Below are 15,122 nucleotides of genomic sequence, written 5' to 3'. Positions count from 1 at the left end.
GGGGCTTGGGTCATGCACATACAGAATGTTACAGGAAATGTTTGCTACCTTGAAACTGTTACACCTTGAATAATATTTCAACCATTTATTCAGGGGCCTTAACTTTACTGAGGCTATGTCTCCACTGCAGAGCCTACGCCGGCATTGCTATGCTGGTATACTCCCCTAGTGCACACACAGCAGATGTGGACAGAAGGAAGAGTTCTGCCAGTGTGGGAACACCCCCCCTTCCCCAAATGACTTTAGTTGTGCTGACAAAGGCACGCTGCCGTCAGCATAGCTGTGTCTACACTGGGAGTTTTGTGTTGCTAGGTGGTGGTGGGGGGTTTTCACACCCCTCACTGATGTGGTTGTGCTGGTATAAGTTTTAAATGTAGACCAGGCCTGAGAGTCCCCTTTGGACACTGAAAGCCCTCGCTGCCCCTTCACCAAAGCATTTACTCTTTGACAATGAAGGACCTTTTTTGCATGTATCTAAAATCACTCACCCAGCCACCTGCCAGGAACATTAAGCAAGTGCTGCACTATAGAGAGCATCCTCTCATTCCGGGGGCAATTTACTGAAAGGCGTTTGGATTGACTTTCGTGGAGACTATTTGATGGAAGCACTCCAGGAAGAGTGACACTCCTCTGTATGAGCATTTCCTGATGACCTGCGTATTTATGATTGTGTGGCAGGAACTTTTTATATTCAGAGTGCAACGATTTTAACACATGTGCTTGTCTTCCTGGTTCTATACACAGTGATTTGTCACTTTCATACGTGATCCTCTATAGCCCTATGTGGATATCTATGGCTGGTTTCCAATGAAGTACTGTCCTTTAGTGACCTTGTTTTACCTTCAGCACTGAAGGCAGCTTTGAGGATTTAGTACCTTTCAAAGGTAACTTCTTTAAACCACAACAACACGCACTGGACCAAATTTATCCCTGTGATAAGGAGAAAGAAGCCCACTCTTCTTCTTTGTCAGAATTCCCTGGTACAATTTATTTCAACTCTGTGGATATTGCTCTGTAATGCAATACAGTGTGTAAGTTACAGTGTGTGTTACCAAGTTGGTAGAAACTTACAAAAGGAGGGGTTGAATCTCATTCTGTCATTAAATATTTTCTTCAGATCACTTGGTTTGCATTTGAAAAGTCTGCAGTTAGCCTTGCTTTTCCCAAGTGACATAGGCTCCATCAACAGAAACTTCTGAAATGTCTTACATTCATAATTGTCTCTATCACCGGCAGTGAAGGAAACCACTCGCAGGTTCTACCAGAGGTGAAAGGTTGAAGGAAAATCAACCCTCAGAATGAAAGCAACTTCCTTCCTGGGAGGAGAGGGCATTTCAGACATCAGTAATGAGGCAGGCTCCTCCCACATAATTGCTGCCACACTTTGAGCACAGAGAAACATGAGGTTTCACAGGAGCTGCCAGAGCTTCTCCCCAGTCCTCCTATTTATCGGTAAGTCTGAGAAGGGGAAAAAGCTGAAAACACTTAATAGAAATGTAATAACTGGAGCCTGATAAATCTCAATAACTAACAGGAAGAAAACAGAGGGAAGGATCATGATGTAGAGGAATGGGTACAGGATCAGCAGCCAGGATCTCCTGTGTTCTAATCCCAACGCTACCAGTGACTTGCCGTGCAATACTGAGCAGGTCATTTCATTTCTCTTTTCCTCAGGGTCCCCAGTTTCAAAATGAGTAGGATACTTACCTCATGGGGATGTGGTGTGGACGACTTAGCTAATATCTGTACAAAGCTTGAAATGTGCTATTCTATATTTGTAATACGCCTTTTAAAATATTTTTACAGTGTGTAATTAATTCTTTGTTTCACTCTAAACACAGAAATGGGAGCTATCCCCAAATCTTTGTATTAGTATTTAATCTAATGGCCTGTACTGTCTATTTATATAATGACTGTGTTATAATATTTCACTCTGGCTGGAATTCTGAGATGGGGTTTATAACAAGATTAGCCTATACACAGCGCTAGAGCATGGCTCTCTGTGTTTGCATGAAAGACACTATAAAGAATAGAGTTGTATTACATGGATGTTTCTGATAGCTGGTTAGTAACTATGTGAATCCACCAGCCATTTCCACAGCCTTTGTGGGAGCCACTGGGCCCTGTGAAAGTGCCTGGGCAGCTGCTATGCCATGGCTAGGAGATGAAGATTATAACTCACATGGAGAACCCCTGTACTAATCCTGTGTTCTTCAGCTTCTCGTGGAGTACAGGTGTTGCTCTTCCATTAATGAAACAGAAAGTCCATTCCCTGAAATGATGAGTTTACTTGTACTTTTCAGTATGGACAGACCCAACCTGACCCAGCCCAGGGGTGTTCTACTAAGACCCTAGGACCTGTTCAAGTCTCTAAGGAGCCTCAGGGTATTTGCTGTTATAAATGAACCAAATCAGTAGCCTGTTCTTCTATGTATATTGGTTCAGAATTCATTATTCAGGGAATCTCCTAGGAATATTAATGCAGACCCTGCATTCCTGGTACTCTGCAAAGGGACTGTATAAGACATATGAGATATGAAGTTAGTCTTATCTCATCTGTACTTAGTTTTGTTTTAACGGGACTTATTGTGACGTCTGGAAAATTAGCATTACACATAGCCTTAAATTATCATTTTCTCTCCGGAGACAAGGGATTCTCATTACAATGTGTTTGCCACTGGTTTTGGCTGCAGGTAATTTTCTGATCTCTGTGTGTTTATTGCAGGTGTTTCTTGGGCTCTTAACATTGAAGTTCTTCAGGATTCACTCAATGGAACTGTCGGTCAATCTGTCCTTCTCTCTGTCACCTATAAACTCCAGCGACCATTTCCCTCTCCATTGTCAATTCAGTGGATTTTCAGCAATACCAACAATGTGCTTGTCACCTACACAGGGACTAACTTCTCTGTCAATGCTGAGGGGATTCCCACCTACCATTCTGGAAATGTTTTTATACATCCCTCATATCAAGGTCGTATTATGTTTTTCCCTGAAAATGCTTCTTTGCTCCTTCAGAACCTGAGTCTCATTGATGGTGGAGTCTACACTGTCAACTTTAGACTACTGAAAAAAACTAGAGACATTGCATTAACTGTATCAGCTCCTCATTTTAACGATGGAAACCCAGGTAACCATACAGAAGTAATTTATCATATCCATAGCATTAAGGGAGACTGACCTATCGCTGGTGCCATCTAGACAGTCATTTGGAATAGGTAATTTTTCCTGTGGGATGGAGATCCAGGGCAAAGCATGAGAACCCAGATGATGTTAGTCTGTGATATATGTGAATCTTTAAAAGCAGCAGCCCCTTTAACTCTCTTCCTCCAGATAAAACCAGAGATCCCAGACTTGTGGAGTATTTCATGGCTGTAGGTTTACGTACAAAGCACAAAGAAAACATTTTGATTCACCTATCATGAAAATGCGAACAGTTTTTTGATACATCACCAGCTTCAAGTGAAACAGACACACAGGACCAGATTCTGCACATGGCACCTTGGTTATACAACTATTTATTGTGAATCTAATCCTTGGAGCACGTTTCAGGAGTGTTGATATTAATATAGAGTCTGTATGATTGATCTTCTTCCTTGGGAAAAGTTAACTATTCCTGAAGTCTCCATAGTTTTTAATCTTTCAGTTTCCATTTGCACTGCTGTGGAGGTATTTCCTGAAGGCTTTTTCCTCTGGGTTTTATACTGATCAGTAATTGGTTTGAGGCAATAAGAATATGTTTCTTAGCTGAGCATGAATCTGATAGAGAAGGGGCAGAGACTTTTTTTTCTTTTTAATTGTAGTTTTGGAGCCTGGTAGACCTTAAAACTTGTATTTGTTCTCTTGGTCAGACTGGTGTGTGTCTAAAATGGCTGGCTACATTTCTTTTATGGGCGAGCTGTTGTTTTAAATAGAAAGACCAATTACAATAATTACTATAAACCACAGTATGTCATGTGACAAGATCCGAGCCACCCTAATCATGTCACAACCATTTATGATTCTTTACTGTCAGATTACGGTGTATAACCTTAATAAGATCTAATGACAAACTCCTCTGAGATCCTGATGTGACACCTACACTTTGCTAGACACCTACGATAAATGTTTACATAATAATGTAGAGAATGCTGGCTGTCCCACTAAAACAATTCAGTGCTAGATGTCCTGTAACTGTGAGAAAGATAAAGTCAGATTTTACTTTCAATATACTGTATGCAAAGTACTGTACTATACTGGCCCACCTGATTCAATTACATGGATTCTTCTTATCACTGCTATTTGTTAAGCATCTAGAATGTGCTTGGTGATGTACAAGAGACGTAAAAAGGCAGTGTCTGCCCAGAGGAGCCAACTGTGTAAAAGACTGACACATCTGAGACAAGATCCATTGGGAGACCTAGGAGAGGTGTTAGATTAGGATGTGTTCTTCTCTTTTTTTAAAGATATACTTTCCTTTCTGTCTTTCCCTTCCCCTTAAATAACAATGGGATGGAGAAGGAATTTGACTGATGTGAGTGGGCCTTGTAAATTAAACTTTGGACACCACAATATTACAACAAATGAATGTAACTCATATGTGTATTCACTGGAGAATACTCTACCGCAATGCATTATTCCCTCGGAGCATGTGGTCTGGCCAGTGATGAGCTGCCAAAAGCTGAAGACCCGGTTCTTTCAGTTGCTCCGGGTCTTCGGCGGCACTCCGGAGGCAGGTCCTTCAGTTGCTCCAGGTCTTCGGCAGCACTAAAGGACGTGCCCCCAAAGTGCCGCTGAAGACCCAGAGCACCGCCGGCTGAGTAAAAATTTAAAAGGGATTCTCAGGGAAGCCTCCCCAGCCGAGAGCTCAGGCGGGCCAGAGTTTGTCCACCCCTTTAACAACTGGTTCTAAACCGGCTTCAAAATTTAACAACTGGTTCGCACGAACCGGTGTGAACCGGCTCCAGCTCACCACTGGGTCTGGCATGAGCCTACAACAAAGCCAGGAAACTAGTTCTAAGGCCTGAGATCCACAAGAACAGTTTGCATGGATATTAGGAAAAACGTTTTCACTAGGAGGGTGGTGAAGCACTGGAATGGGTTACCTAGGGAGGTGGTGGAATCTTCTTCCTTAGAGGTTTTTAAGGTCATGCTTGACAAAGCCCTGGCTGGGATGATTTAGTTGGGGATTGATCCTGCTTTGAGCAGGGGGTTGGACTAGGTGACCTCCTGAGGTCCCTTCCAACGCTGATATTCTATGATTCCATGATTCTATGACTCATAGTGTGTCTGAGTTGCCCCAAACATTGCTACCATTTGCTCTCCCCACGTGTATGGGTCACACTGTGGAGGCAGAATTCTATAGACACACACATATTGCATCATAAATTATATCAGATCTTAAGGGGAATATGCCATGTAAATTGGCTCCTCCTCCTCCTGTCCAGTGGGCTATGTCTCTCTTCTAACCGCGCAGCAAATCTTCATCATAAATGCTGTGCGGGGAGAGGGGGAGGGGAATAAAACTGCATAGCTGCTTACCCCCTGTGTGTCATCCTTACTGCATGATAATCATGTCCTTCTGCTTCCCTCTGCACTGCATGAAGGCATGAGAGGAGCACAGAGGCTGGTGTAAGAAAGGGAGCTATAAGCCACTCTGTGCAGGTTTTCACAGCTTCTCCCCAACTGCTGAGTACATAACGTTTTAGGGCCGACAGTCAATCAATTTCTCCTAACTTCAGAAGAACCACTAACCACTACACTGAGGGGCCTTAGGCAAAAAGCTTCCTGACCTCCCCTATAGTAACTAGCTGCTGCCTGTAACAAGAGACTAGACTGTGACTGACATTTTTCCTGTGAAAAATTGTATATTTAATGCAAACTCTAGCTACTGCTGAATAAAATACACAGATAGCTCATAATTCTTGTATTTCTCAGAGCCCAGTGAACCTGCAGAAGATGACACCCTTGCCATCCCTGGGCACCCAATAGACTACATTGCTGGAGGCTGCTCTATTTTACTCTTTCTGCTGCTGCTGCTGCTGTGTTGCAGGTGGCACCGGGGTGAGTAAATCAGCTCATTGGTTTCACTTGCTCATATTTGTGCTTTAGGTTCTTCAAAGACATTTTTCAAATCAAATTCAAAGCTGTGTTGGTGGGTTTGGGGGGAGATGGCGTCACTCACGGTCACAGGGCTGGCTGCTCTCCTTTCCCCTTCTTGGTTTGTCTGAGTGAACCCTCTCTGCTGTCAAGCCCACTCGCAGACTGGCCCCACTCTACAGCCCCTTGTGCATCAACAGTGCCTACCCAGCAGCTCTGACTGGGCTCACGCCCTGCAGTTCTTGCCTTCAGTCTGTGATCCGTGGTGCTCACTGTAACAAAACAGCCTCCTTAAACCAAAGGGGTGCTTATTGTAAAAACAAGCAAACAAACAAAACCACCCCGAGCGACACCGTTATGTCGACCTAACCCCCAGCGTAGGCGCAGCTATGTTGACAGAAGAGGCTTCCATCGACATTGCTGCCATCGTTCGGGGAGCCGGTGTGTCTACACTGAAAAGTTACTTCAGCATAGCTATGTCTCTCGAGGGTGAAAAATCCACACTCCCGAGAGAGGGAATTAAGTTGACCTAAACCCCGATATAGACAGCGCAAGGTGGATGGAAGAATTCTTCCACTGATCTAGCTACCGCCTCTTGGGGAGTTGGATTACCTGCAGCCGTGGGAGAACCCTTCCCGTCACTGTACTAAGTGTCTACACTGAAGGGCTACAGTGGCGCAGCTACAACGCTGCAGCATTTTAAGTGCAGACAGCCTGACAGAAAAACTTCTTCCATCGGCGTAGGCAACATCTATACCAGAAGTGGGCAAAATACGGCCCCCAGGTCACATCCGGACTGCGGGACCCTCCTGCCCAGCCCCTGAGCTCCTGGCCCGGGAGCCTAGCCCCTGGCCCTTCCCCTGCTGTTCCCCCTCCCCCGCAGCCTCAGCTCACTGCGGCGCCAGTGCAATGCTCTGTGAGGCGGGGCCCTTGCAGAGCTGCAGCCTGACCCAGTGCTCTGTGCTGCACGGTGGTGTGGCTGGCTCCAGCCCGGCGGCAGGGCTGCCTGTCCTGGTGCTCTGGGCGGCACGGCTGTAGCGCCGCCAGCCACCGGTGCTCCAGGCAGCGCGATAAGGGGGCAGGGAGCAGGGGGGGTTGGATAGAGGGCAGGGGAGTTCGGGGGGTGGGCAGGGGGCGGGGGTGTGGATGGGGGCGGGGTGGTCAGAGGGTGGGAAACAGGGGGGTTGAATGGGGGCAGGGATCCCGGGGGGGGCAGTCAGGAAGGAGCGGGGTTGGATGGGGCGGTGCAGGGCGGTCAGAGGTGGGAGGTCCGGCGGTGGTCAGAGGACAGGGATGGGTAGATGGGGCAAGGGTCCCGGGGGGGCTGTCAGGGGACAGGGAACAGGGGTTGGATGGGGCAGGAGTCCTGGGGGGGCCATCAGGGGGCTAGAAGCAGGGGAGGTCAGATAGGGGGCGGGGGCCAGGCCACACCTGGCTGTTTGGAGAGGCACAGACTCCCCTAACCGGCCCTCCATACAATTTCGGAAACCCAGTGTGGCCCTCCGGCCAAAAAGTTTTCCTGCCCCTGATCTACACTATGGGGTTATGCCAGCCTAGCTATGCTGATGTAGCTGTGCCTGTATAGTCTCCATAATGTGGACAAGCCCTTTCAATCTGTCTCCCTTCCATCTCTTCCAGCATGTCTCACTCATAGTCTAAACTTAATAGGGCCAAGCTACTCTCCTTAGACCCGAATCTGCTCTCACTTACATTCATTTTACACTGGTCTAACTCCATTAGAGTTGGTAAAAAGAATGAAAAATTCATTTGCACAAAAAAAAGTTGACATTTCAGAGCTGTTTGCATTTGGAAAGGTTTGAAGTGGACCCATTTTTCGGAAAATTTTCACTGATTTTTTTTCAATTTTTTTTATTAAAAATATTACTGCAAGTGCTATCACCGTGGTATCTGTAATTTTGTTGTTTACTCAAAATCCAACTGCATAAGACAAATGTTGATAGCCATTTTGATATTTTTTTATTTTAAAATGTTTAAAATGTCACAAAATGTTTCACAAACACCGAAAAAGTCATCAGGTCTGACCAATTGTCCCCAAAACATTAATTTTCAAAACAATGCAAAATTTCACCTTTCTTTGTGCCATTGCATGGGGCTTTATTAAGTTTCAGGAAGATCATGAGAATCATCAGTAATTGCCATCAGTACAAACATTACTTGTATAGGCAGCACTGAGGGCACAAACTAATCATGTCTATACAATATGGGCACAATCTAACTTATCTCTACTAACTATTAAAGTGAACTTTACAGGTGCAGCTGGATCACAAACAACCAGAATTATAGAGCAAGAGCAGGTAAGAAATAATAAAACTATGACCTGGTACATCTGGGTGGAAAATAAACCCACACTTTGTGAGAAGACAGAAAGTAGGATCTGGTTCTAGCTGAATAGTAACCACATGGGGGAATTTCTTTTTGTGGCAGGAACATTAATGTGTGGTTGTGCTTGGAAAATTAACTTTGTGGAAATGGAGTTGAGGAGTCCCATTTTGATCATGTCCTGAGAATTTCTTTATCAGATATGCTCAGCTTGCAAGGAAGAAGATAACTTTCCTAACTCCCAGCCCAGCAAACTCACAGCTGGCTCTGAGAATCAAGCTAGGCTCTTTCCATCACATGCATCATCACCAGTGATACAGGTTTTGTAGGCCAACTTATACTCACAGTGCCACTTTTCAGAGTAGACTCAGGCTTCAATGAAACCTGCTCTTCCATCAGATAGTCTGGCTGGATCTATAGAATCATAGAATCATAGAATATCAGGGTTGGAAGGGACCTCAGGAGGTTATCTAGTCCAACCCCCTGCTCAGAGCAGGACCAATCTCCAATTTTTGGCCCAGATCCCTAAATGGCCCCCTCAAGGATTGAACTCACAACCCCGGGTTTAGCAGGCCAATGCTCAAACCACTATATGAATAGCATGTGTGCTCATATGGAAAGAGGGAATCTTAATTGATGGCCGGCGTTGCACTCATAAGGGAATGTCAGGATTATATTTACCTGCACCCTGTCCTTTTAATTGTTGAAGGCCTGCTGAGGAGTTTGAAAACTGTCCCTGGTCTGGGAGCAGAATACTGGCACAATGCGTTAATGGATAATACTGTACTAATTCTGGGCATCAGTTAAATGGAGCTCATAGACACTAATATCTGAACTATAAGCAGTAGGGAATAGTCTGGGGACAAGGTTTCTTTCCCATCACCCTTCCCAAACTCCAAAGCACCACAGCTGTAGACTGAGGTTCTAAAGTGGGCAAAGGCAGGGGAGGGGGAGAGCTTCACTCATTCTCATTGCACTGAAGTGTATTGGTTGAAGCTGTGGATGTTGTGGGCCTCAGCATCAAACCCACAGCCTTTCTCTCAGAATCAATGATCAAAGCGAGACGGAGCTCACCAGAGCTGAGCTCCAGCAAATCTACCATGCTAAACTCAAACCAGAAACTCGGCTTCCTGCGGACGTCATAGGGACGAGAACAAAGAGGCCAAAGGCTGAGAAAAGGAAATAATAGAAATTCGTGTAAAAAATTGAAAGTGAGGGGGAAGGAAAGAGGGTCAGATCAGATCTGCTCTTTGATGCTGCCTGCTCCTCTGCTTCCCTTTTCTCCTCCCCCCCTCCGCTCCCCTGCATTTCGTCACCCACTCTCTGCTCCCCAACTCAGCCCTGTGCTCCAACATGAAATAGTTTTTGTGCTTCCCCATCTACTCCCTGCACTCTGGTCCCCGACTCAGGCCTGTGCTACAGCATTAGAGACTTCCTCATTCCTCAGCCCGGCTCCACCTGACGGGCCCGGACTCACCCGCTCTGTGAAGCTGCTACTCCCACCAGCTGAAAGTCAGTGTGGTTTTTCTTGCAGCTGTGCGTGGTTTGCAACGCGCTCCATTCTGTGCTCTTGCTGTGCTGTCTTTCCCACGCGCTCTGCTGCGAGTATCTGCCTTTAAGAGAACAAGCTGCCTGCTGCTAGGGATGGACAAAGTGCTTCATTTTAAAAAACAAACAGCCCAGCCTGAACCCTCCCCTGTTTGCTGAGCCCTCTGGAGTTCTGCTCATTCCTTCAGGTCTTTGCAGTTTGAAGAAGGGGTACCTCTACCTCCATTGCCTCCACTCATGTCTCCCTGATCTTTGTCCTTCCCTCTTCCCAGCCTGAACCAAGACTCAGAGTCCACAAGACTGAACTTTATTCTTCCAGATCCTTATTCATTTAGAAATGCATCACTACACCACCTGTTAGGGGGCTTATTCCTTCACCCACTCACTTCCCTGGTCCTTCTCGCATGAACAGAGAGCAACAATACCCAAAGTCCAAAGGTGCAAACAATTCGATGTTTATTGGGGTGAACTTCCAGCAAGCATGATTCCAGTTTCCTTCCTTAGTATCCTCCTTCCCAGCTCTGACACCACAGAGCCTTACACCTGTGTCCCTGTTCCCATTCCTGCCCTTAGCCAAACATGATTCCAATTTCCTTACTCCCATTCCCCGTTCCCATTTCCCCCTTTAGCAAAACATGATTCCAATTTCTCCACCCCCATTCCCTGTTCCCATCTCTCCCACGCCCACCCACCAAGGCCCCCCCCCACTTCCTGATTGACTGCAGACTATATAGTAAAACTTGAGTTCTGCTTAGCTATACCTTAACCAATCATTTTCCTGAAATTTAACTAACCAATCCTAACATATTGTAACATGATTATGTAACCAATTATATCCCACCACCTTAATTAGTTTACACCCAGCAAAATTAATTATACAGCAGACAGGAACAATCACAGAACCAGACAGAGATTATACAGACAAACAATAGCAAAGTGGGAACTATAATGACAAAACAATACAGAAGTGAGGATTTCACATCCCAGTATTGATAAGTGAGTTCTTGCCAGACAGGATGCTGTTTCCTTTTACATTTTCTAGGCACTTCCCTTTCTCTGGAGGTGATAGGGACAGGATTGTATTCAGGACAGGATTGTATTCCTAACAGCCCAATAGCACCTTATTTCAATGTGACTAGTTTGGAATGTGAGGATGTGACCGGTCACTTCCCAGCTTATGGCTGCCTCTGTTGCTTAGCCAAAGGCCTTAGCCTAAGAACAGGGCCTCAAACTGTCACAGTAAGAGAAGGCCCTTACACCAGCAGACAGTGATTTTGATTCTCTTTTGTACCTCTATAACTAGTCAAGTGATAAGAATACACCTAAATTCTTAGAGTATAGGCCTTTACAGACAGGCCTGAATATCTATATCCTAACACCACCTACTGCTTTACGTCATTTAAAGTAATTATTTAAAGATAGCACAATCCATTATAAGCTACTCAGCTTAGTCTCCACGGTAGAATTCCCTTCGTGGTAAGCGAACATCAAATAGCCCACCATTCCCTACTTTCCATAGGCAGGGCTCATGTGATCTCCTTTTATCCAGACCGACTCACGGGCCTCAGAGTCTCATCTTGATTTTGATTTTTGCTGTAGGTCCAGAATCCTGAGGACTCCCGTGTGGCAAGTACTCTGCATTTACAAAGCACTCACAGGAACACTAGCGAAGCCCAAGAACATCCTTTGACCAGATTAGAGCCACAGACTGAGTATGCAACCATCGGCTTCTCTATACGATAACCTAGCCTGACACTGACAGCAGCAGGTTTGAGGAGTGGGAAGTACGTGCTCTTCCATTACTGAAACCATGTGATTGGTGGTTCTGCTGGAAACAAAGCAATTGTTCCTTTTCAGAAACATGGAAACGGGAGGCAGTAAGGAATGACTGAGGTCCCATGATGTCCAGTCCCTGAAATCACCCAGAACTGCCCAGACACTTTCACAGATTTCCCAGGCCGAAGGAAAATGTGTTTTAAATATGTAGAGTTTTAATGGACTAAAACTGAAGAGCTGTCATGATCTCCAGGAAGAGCTAAATTCCCAATTTTGAGCACAAGAAGTGTTGCATGTTTTTGAGCTGGATACCTCAGGAGCTAAAGTGACTTCTGCTCCTATGCCCCTATGCAGCCATCAGTTATAGCAGAGCTCTGAATGCCTGGAATATTCATTATGCATCAAGAATGGCAATCAGTCCATCCTTATAGCATATTCTTTGTTCAGTGGACTGTACACCTGCCATTGTGAAGCATTGGTTAAATATAAAAGAAGAGGTTTCCTTTTTTCAGCTGAAGGGACAGCTTTCTAAGGGACATATCTGTATGTTTCTTTACTGTTGCCAACTCTCATGATTTTATCACAACAGTCACAACATTTGGTGTATATCTTAAAGCCCCAGCTCCTGGAGTCATATGAATGCAGAAGAATCTCAGCTTTCAGCTGAAAGAAAGAAAGTTTCTAGTTTTCAGGGTTGTGGACAAAAAGTGACCCTAGTGTGACTTAAAGGATAAAAACTCATAAGGTCAATAAAAAGAACTCCAAATGTATTATTATTATTATTATTATTATTTTTAATCTCAAGATTTCTAGCCCCTTTTAGGATTTTTGAATGTTTGGAGTTGGTAATACAGTTCAATTTTAATCTCTTCGTGTCCTTGGGAATGTGGACGGGGATAGATGGGACAGGGCTGTCTGTGCTAGAGGAGAACAGGAATCAAACAAGAAAGTGCAAACTAGGCTCTTTTACCGCAAGGTGCCTTAAACATATACCTAACTTGAAGCAAATGAATAGTCTGAAAGAACTCACATGTGAAATTGCAGAACTACTAACTGTGGTATGTAACCTATCACTTAAATCAGTTTCTGTACCAGATGACTACAGGATAGCTAATATGATGACAAGTTTTTAAAAAGGTGATCCTGGCAATTACAGACTGTGAAGGAGCAGAGAGACTGCTGCCGGGCACAGCAGGGGTTAAAGAACACCTGTGGGTTCAGCTAGCCCAGCCCCGTTATACCTGCAGCCAATGCCAGGCCTGGAGGGGGAGAAAAGAAGAAAGTCTGGCTCAGGGGCTGACTGGCAAAGAGGCAGGAGCTCTCTGTATGTCTGCCTGAAGGCACAGACCAGCAGCCTGCCTGCCAACACAGCCACTGGAGGCAAGTAAACCTTCCCCTGCCAAGGGGAATCTACAGATAAGCCCCAACTGTGGGGCAACTGGACTAGCGGGGCCATGCCCCAAACCAAAAGGATTTGCATAGGAAGCAGGCCAGGAAAACAGGCCCTGAACCACCTCCCCCCATGGCTGGGAGAAAAATCCATCTCACCTATTTAGGAGTTGAGCGACACGGGACCCTGGGCCAGGACCTGAGAGAGAAGGAGGGGTCAAGTCTCCCTACAGCCCCCCAACCAACGATCTAGCCACTCGGCTCCCCAGCCACTGAGGGCCCTCTCACACAGATCATTAAGTCTAACTTCAGTACCAGGCAAATTGATTGAAACTATAATAAAGAACTGAATGATCAGACACACAGATGAACACTATTTGTTGGGGAAGAGTCAACATGGCTTTTGTAAAGGGAAATCATGCCTCACCAATCTATTAGAATTCTTTGAGGGGGTCAACAAACGTGGACAAGTGTACTTAGACTTTCAGAAAGCCTTTGACAAGGTCCCTCCCCAAAGGCTCTTAAGCAAAGTAAGCTGTCATGGGATAAGAGGGAAGGTTCTCTAATGGATCAGGTTAAAAGATAGGAAACAAAGGGTAGGAATAAATGGTCAGTTTTCAGAATGGAGAGAGATAAATAGTGGTGACCCCCATGGGTCTGTACTGGAACCAGTGCTGTTCAACATATTCATAAATGATCTGGAAAAAGCAGGTAACAGAGAGGTGGCAAAATCTGCAGATGATACAAAACTACGCAAGATAGTTAAGTCCAAAGCAGACTGCGAAGAGCTACAAAAGGATCTCACAAAACTGATTGGCTGGGCAACAAAATGGCAGATGAAATTCATAGATTCATAGATATTTAGGTCAGAAGGGACCATTATGATCATCTAGTCTGACCTCCTGCACAATGCAAGCCACAGAATTTCACCCACGACTCCTGAGAAAAACCTCTCACCTATGTCTGTGCTATTGAAGTCCTCAAATCGTGGTTTAAAGACTTCAAGGAGCAGAGAATCCTCCAGCAAGTGGCCCATGCTACAGAGGAAGGCGAAAAACCTCCAGGGCCTCTTCCAATCTGCCCTGGAGGAAAATTCCTTCCCGACCCCAAATATGGTGATCAGCTAAACCCTGAGCATATGGGCAAGATTCACCAGCCAGATACTACAGAAAATTCTTTCCTGGGTAACTCAGATCCCACCCCATCTAATATCCCATCACAGGCCATTGGGTCTATTTACCATGAATATTTAATTACCAAAACCATGTTATCCTATCATACCATCTCCTCCATAAACTTATCGAGTTTAATCTTAAAGCCAGATAGATCTTTTGCCCCCACTGCTTCCCTTGGAAGGCTATTCCAAAACTTCACTCCTCTGATGGTTAGAAACCTTCGTCTAATTTCAAGTCTAAACTTCCTGGTAGCCAGTTTATATCCATTTGTTCTTGTGTCCACATTGGTACTGAGCTTAAATAATTCCTCTTCCTCTCTGGTATTTATCCCTCTGATATATTTATAGAGAGCAAGCATATCTCCCCTCAACCTTCTCTTAGTTAGGCAAAACAAGCCAAGCTCCTTGAGTCTCCTTTCAAAAGACAGGTTTTCCATTCTTCAGATCATCCTAGTAGCCCTTCTCTGTACCTGACCACATTAGCTTTTTTTACGGCCATATCACATTGGCGGCTCATAGTCATCCTATGATCAACCAATACTCCAAGGTCCTTCTCCTCCTCCGTTACTTCTAATTGATGCGTCCCCAGCTTATAACTAAAATTCTTGTTATTAATCCCTAAATGCATGACCTTACACTTCTCACTATTAAATTTCATCCTATTACTATTACTCCAGTTTACAAGGTCATCCAGATCCTCCTGTAGGATATCCCTGTCCTTCTCTAAATTGGCAATACCTCCCAGCTTTGTATCATCCGCAAACTTTATTAGCACACTCCCACTTTTTGTGCCGAGGTCAGTAATAAAAAGATTAAATAA

At 45.0% G+C, this 15,122-nt stretch overlaps 1 protein-coding gene across 1 annotated transcript; it reads left to right on the top strand.

The window, feature by feature from the left end:
* The first annotated feature begins 1,364 nt into the window (after positions 1 to 1,364).
* On the top strand, positions 1,365 to 13,483 carry LOC119567054. Its single transcript, XM_037908852.2, has 5 exons — positions 1,365 to 1,452; positions 2,726 to 3,127; positions 5,914 to 6,039; positions 8,347 to 8,390; positions 11,563 to 13,483. Exons 1-5 carry the CDS (start codon positions 1,401 to 1,403, stop codon positions 11,704 to 11,706), a joined length of 768 nt encoding a protein of 255 aa, XP_037764780.1. The 5' UTR covers positions 1,365 to 1,400; the 3' UTR covers positions 11,707 to 13,483.
* The last annotated feature ends 1,639 nt before the right edge of the window (positions 13,484 to 15,122 follow it).

Source organism: Chelonia mydas, chromosome 9 (genome assembly GCF_015237465.2).
Source record: "Chelonia mydas isolate rCheMyd1 chromosome 9, rCheMyd1.pri.v2, whole genome shotgun sequence".
Classification (NCBI taxonomy): Eukaryota; Metazoa; Chordata; order Testudines; family Cheloniidae; genus Chelonia; species Chelonia mydas.
The sequence above is the reverse complement of the archived record's forward strand: the minus strand, read 5'-3'. Positions and strand labels throughout refer to the sequence as shown.